Raw genomic sequence first — 6193 nt, forward strand, 5'->3', positions numbered from 1 at the left:
TGGTTCTGGGATCCAAACTCAGGTCCTCAGGATTTTATAGCAAGCACTCGTAGCCACTGAGCCATCTCTCCAATGCTCTCTTTTTGTAAAGACAAGATCCCACACAGCCCAGACTGGCCTCAGAGTTGCTATGTAGTAGAGGATGGTGCTGAATTTATCCTGGGGCCCTTATTTCCCTAGTGCTGGGATTATGTATTCACACCACATCCTCGTTCAGCTTTCTTCTTCTTCTGAGGCAGGGTCTCAAGCAGTCCAGTAGGACCCCAAACTCACCATGTAGTTAGTCCAAGCTGGTCCCGACCTCCTGGCCCTGCCTCCCTAGTGCAGGGATACAGGTGTCAACCACATCCAATCGTTGATTCTTACAAATGCGAACATTATATAGTTCTTTCTGTCTTGGGGGGGTTGGGTTGTAGGTTTGAGACCAGTTCTTTCTATGAAGCCCTGGCTGTCCTAACTCATTGTACAGACCAGGCTGGCCTCAAACTCACACAGATCCTTCTGTCTCGGCCTCCTGAGTGCTGGGATTAAAATCGTGTGCCATCACACCTGCGTTATATATAGTTCTTTTACACAAGCACATGGGTGTAAGAGCAAAGAGAATGATATGGTCCATGAAGGTAGGCTGGGTTAAGGAGAGTGAGTATTGGGGGAGGGAAAGGTGTTTTCTTTTATTTAGTTTGGTTTTGGTTTTTGTTGTGTTTTGGGGGGGAGTTGTTTTTTTTGTTTGTTTGAATTTTTTTTTTTTCAATACAGGGGTTCCTTGTAGCTTTGGAGCCTGTCCTGGAACTTTCTCTGTAGACCAGGCTGGCCTTGAACTCACAAAGATCTACCTGTCCCTGCCCCTCGAGGGATTAAAGGCAGATGCCACCACCACCTAGCTAAGGCTGTGCTTTTAAATACAGCTGTCAGCACTCAGCAGCAGACTGTTGGATCTGCTGGCTTCTCTGAAAAAGGCACTGAAGTCAACCAACCAATCAATGAGGTACTCAAAGAAGGTTTTAGAAGAAAATTATATCTGAGCTGTGTGTGGTGTCAAATTCCTTTAATCCCAGCTCTCAATGGTCAGAGGCAGCCAGATTTCTGTGAGTTCAAGGCCAGTCTAAATTGAGTTCTGGGACAGTCTGGGCTCCACAGTGTGACCTTATCTCAGGAAAAAAAAAAAAAAAAAAAGAAAAGAAAAGAAAGAAAATTAATTTTACATTTTCTTCCTATTTAAAATACTAAGAAAAAAAAACAATACTAAGAAAATAAACATGACTCCTTATATAACAGACACTTGTATTTTAAGGACCTAGGACCAGAGACTTTGTAACAAGTTAAGAAGTGTTCGTATGCAGACCCAGAGCTCTTTTCCTTCCTTTTTTCTCTTTTCCATTTTTGATATTTATTTATTCATTCCGTTGGGTGAGACACACACATGGTAAGTGTGGAGAGGTTAGAGGGCTTGTGGGAGGAGTCATTTGTCTCCCACCATGTGTTCTCTGGGGATGAGTTCAGGCCATAAGGCCTCTGATGGCAAGTACCTTTACCTGCTGACCTGTCCCACTAGTACTTTTTTTATCTATCTATCTATCTATCTATTTATTTATTTATTTATTTATTTATTTTGGTTTTTCGAGACAGGGTTTCTCTTTGGCTTTGGAGGCTGTCCTGGAACTAGCTCTTGTAGACCAAGCTGGTCTCGAACTCACAGAGATCCGCCTGCCTCTGCCTCCCGAGTGCTGGGATTAAAGGCGTGAGCCACTAACGCCCTGCTCTTTTTATTTTTTTAAAGATAGTTTCATAGCAATCTAGATGGACCTGAAGCTTACTAGATGAGACTAGAGTCAGGACAGTCTCAATCTGCAACAGCCTCCTTGCCTCCGACTCAACAGTGTTTGCGGCATGAGGTACTTACTCATCATTGCTCAGTATTCTTCTAGCTTCATACCCACTCTGACCACTCCCAGTCACCCTCCAAAGATCAACTAAACTCAATACTATACCCTTTCCCACACAGCTGTCAATCAGTTAGCAAGACAGCCCCACCGTTGACTGTCTGTATTGGGGTACTGGAACATCCTCATGAAACCAAGCACACAGCTCATGCTCTATGTAAAGGTTGAGGTAAACAGAGTCCTACACAAAAGGCAACCTTCAAATACTCAGGGCATGGCTTTCTGGGAAGCACAAATTAAACTGAACAATCAAACCTGCAAGTGCTATAAAGGTTTTTTTTTAAAAAAGAATCAGGGACTGTCAAGATGGATCGCTGGTTAAGAACAATGGCTGCTCTTCCAGAGGACCTGGGTTCAATTCCCACTATCCACATGGTGGTTCACAACCATCTGTAACTCCAGTTCCCAGTTATCAGACACCTGCCCTCCATGAACATCAGGCTCTGATGTATGTGCTACACACACATATATGCAGACAAAAACCCATACATGTACAATAATAGTATATTTTTAAGAACTCAGATGAGGCACTACATAGGTAGATAAAGAAGCTAAATGAGCCATGTCTTTAATCCCAGCATTTGGGAGGCTGAGGCAGACAGATCTCTGTGAGATCAAGGCCAGCTTGGTCTATATGGCAAGCGGCAGCACAGCCAGTGAAACCCTGCCTCAAACAACAGCAGCAACAGCAGCTAAGCAAAAGTGTTCCCTGGCTTTAGCAAGCAGGAAGGCAAGGGTACTGGTCACCTCCTGGGCAGTGAGCAGATAAAGCTCCAAAGCCCAGATGGGCTTGCACTGTGGAGGCTGGATTGAGGGTTAGTTGGGCCCCACGAGGGGCGCTCTCTTGCCAGGAGCAGAAGTGCTGTTTTGACACAACTCTGGTCTCTGCCTTCAGATGTGTCACCAGTGGCGGCTGGCCTCATCGGGGCCTCTGTGCTGGTGGTGTGTGTTTCTGTGACTGTCTTTGTGTGGACATGCTGCCACCAGCAGGCAGAGAAGAAGCACAAGACCCCGCCATACAAGTTTATTCACATGCTGAAAGGCATTAGCATCTACCCAGAGACCCTCAGCAACAAGAAGAAAATCATCAAAGTCCGGAGAGACAAAGATGGTCTCCGGAGGGAGAGTGCACGAGGGAACCTGTTAGTAAATGCGGCAGAGTCTGGCCTGCTGAGCCAAGAAAAGGACCCCAGAGGGCCTAGCTCTGCATCTTGTATAGACCAGTTACCCATCAAAAGAGACTATGGGGAAGAACTGAGGAGTCCCATGACAAGCCTGACCCCTGGTGAGAGCAAAGCCACCTCCCCATCATCACCAGAGGAAGAGGTGATGCTCGGATCCCTTACCTTCTCGGTGGACTATAACTTTCCCAAAAAAGCTCTGGTGGTGACAATCCAAGAGGCCCACGGGCTGCCAGTGATGGATGACCAAACCCAGGGCTCTGACCCCTACATCAAGATGACGATCCTTCCAGACAAGAGGCACCGAGTGAAGACCCGAGTGCTTCGCAAGACCCTGGACCCTGTATTTGATGAGACCTTCACCTTCTACGGAATTCCATACAGCCAGCTGCAGGACCTGGTGCTACATTTCCTCGTGCTCAGCTTTGATCGCTTCTCTCGGGATGATGTCATCGGGGAGGTCATGGTGCCACTGGCTGGAGTGGACCCCAGCACAGGCAAGGTTCAGCTGACCAGGGACATCATCAAAAGGAACATCCAGGTGAGGAGGAAGAGTGTGCAGGGGAGGGACGGTAGGATGGGGCCTAAGAGATCTAAGGGGAGAGATGGGAGGGTCAGGTGAGCAATGATAGCAAAGAAGTAACAGAGAAGTTACTGAGTTCTTAGCTGTCAAACATAAGCAGTAGTCAAAGTAAAACAGAGGACCCTGCAGGTGTGTTCCTCACAGAGTCAAATTCTAGCAGACAACAAGGCAAGTTGCTTATAAAATTTCACTTAATGGTTGGTATCCTGATGCTGCATCTCTCTTGTTTGGAACAGGCTGGTCCACCAGCCCTAGACCCGTCACCATATATTGGATGAAGGAGCTAACTCCATGCTCTAAACCTTGCAATCTTCCTTGAGGGAGCATGCATTCCCACTGCTGAAAATGTATAAAAATCAGTTCAGGGTTTTTACCCTCAGTTTCCTTTTCTAAGCGCATATAAACATTTTCATGAATATGTCTTTTTTTTTTTTCCCTTGAGAAGGGGTCTCTCTATATAGCCCTGGCTGTCTCGAAATTCACTAATAAGCTGGCCTCAGCCTCACACAGATTCACCTGCCTCTGCCCCCCACAAATGCTGGAATTAAAGGCAGGTGCCACAATACCCCAAATTTTATCTTACTTAATTTTATTTATTTATTTGTTTTTTCGAGACAGGGTTTCCTGTGTGACAGATCTGGCTGTCTTGAAACTCACTCTGTAGAACAGGCTGGTCTTGAACTCAGAGATCCACCTACCTCTGCCTTCCATATATTGGAATTAAAGGCATGCACCACCACTGTGTGGTGAATTTTTGAGACAGGGTCTCAAGTAGACTAGACTGACCTTGAACTTGAACTTGATTTGTGGCCAAGGATGACCTTGAGTTCCTGATCTTCCTGTCTCTATCTTCCAAGTGCTGAGGTTATAGGTGTGTATTTTCAAGCCCACCTATGTTCTATGTGCATGGGTTTTTTTGTTGTTGTTGTTTTGGTACATTTCTCTCTTTTTGTTGTTTTGTTTGTTTGTTTTGTTTTGTTTTGTTTTTTTGAGACAGGGTTTCTCTGTGGCTTTGGAGCCTATCCTGGAACTCGCTCTGTAGACCGGGCTGGTCTAGCACTCACAGAGATCCACCTGCCTCTGCCTCCTGAGCCCTGGGATTAAAGGCATGCGCCACCAACGCCGGGCTTGTACATTTCTTTTATTAGATTTATTATTTATTTGTGTGTGTATGGGACATAAGAGTGGGTACATGTTGCAGGAAGTTTATGGAGATCCGAAAACAACTTGCCATATTTGATTTACCTCCTTCTGCTCAAATCAGGTTTAGTGGCAAGCACACTTACCCACTTACCCATCTCAGTGGTTCTTGAGCCCTTCTTTCAAAACTATTTTTATTATTTGTGTGCATGTGTGTGTGTGTGAGTGTGTGCGTGCACATTCAAAAGTGGATACCAGGTTGGGTTGAATTCCTTGCAGTAGAGTTCTAGGCAAGTGTGTGTTGCAAGAACAGTAAGAGCTCTTAACCACTGAGCCACCTCTTTAGCTCCTGTGTATGTCTTTTTATAATTGTGTTACAAATGCAATTTAATGCAATCTAAAACCTTTGCCACAGAGACCTTTCCATCTTTGCTCCTTTCCCTAATCTGCATTAGGAGGAGGAGAAGGCCCTCCTCCCTCTTTCCCCATGAAGTAGCATTGCTCTGGAATTAATTTCAGAAAAGCAGAGTGCATTCAACCACCCCTCCCGGTGGCTCATTCACTTCTTCCACATTTGGGGAGCAGAGCAGTGCTGATGGCGTGCACTGGAACTGGCTGCCTGGCGCCACACCTTTCCAGCTGTGGGACAACGGTCACCTGGCTCCTTTCGGTCTGTTTTCCTCGGCTGACAGCATGCCTTCCTTTCCAGATTTTGATGATGACACCAAATATCATGCCTGGCATATTATTACCCTTAGGTAATGTTATTCAGTGAGAGAGTACTTGTCTAGCATGTGAGAGGCCCTGGATTCACTCCCCAGTGCAAAGGAGAAAAAAAAATGGAGGGTGGCTTTGTTTTTTAAGTTTTATCCAGAATCTGATGGAACTGAAGATGACCTTGAACTCCCTCCTTCTCTCAAGTGCTGGTCTTACAGGTGTGCACCACCACTCATAGTTTCTGTAGTACTCAGAAGAACCCAGGACTTTGTACATGCTGGGCAAGCTGTCTACCAACTGAGCTATGTCTCCAGCCCTTGTTTTTATTGTTTGGTTTGATGACACAGGATCTTACTATATACCCTCTGTGGCCTGGAGCTCACTATGTAGCCCAGGCTGCCTTTGAATTTACAATGATCCTCCTGCTCTTGCTGTACAAGTGCTGGGGTCCTGTACTGGCCAATTTGAACTTTTAGAAGGGGCATCCTGGCAGAGGCCTATAAACCCAGTGTTCAGTAAGTGATGGCAGGAGGATTAGGAGTTCAAGGTCATCCTAAACTATAGGAAGTTAAACATAAGCTACATGGAATCTGTCTGGGGTGGGGGTGGGAGTCTCTCTCTCTCTCTCTCTC

General features: G+C 45.9%; 1 protein-coding gene across 2 annotated transcripts in view; it reads left to right on the plus strand.

Moving 5' to 3' along the window:
- Syt11 (synaptotagmin 11) overlaps positions 1–6193 on the plus strand; it is a 34368-nt gene that overhangs the window by 11097 nt on the left and 17078 nt on the right. For both annotated transcript variants that reach the window (XM_035450512.1, XM_027393149.2), the window contains exon 3: positions 2836–3662. In XM_035450512.1, the coding sequence (XP_035306403.1) occupies positions 2836–3662 (827 nt within the window). The remainder of the gene's footprint in view (positions 1–2835; positions 3663–6193) is intronic.

Source organism: Cricetulus griseus (genome assembly GCF_003668045.3).
Source record: "Cricetulus griseus strain 17A/GY chromosome 1 unlocalized genomic scaffold, alternate assembly CriGri-PICRH-1.0 chr1_0, whole genome shotgun sequence".
Taxonomy (NCBI): Eukaryota; Metazoa; Chordata; class Mammalia; order Rodentia; family Cricetidae; genus Cricetulus; species Cricetulus griseus.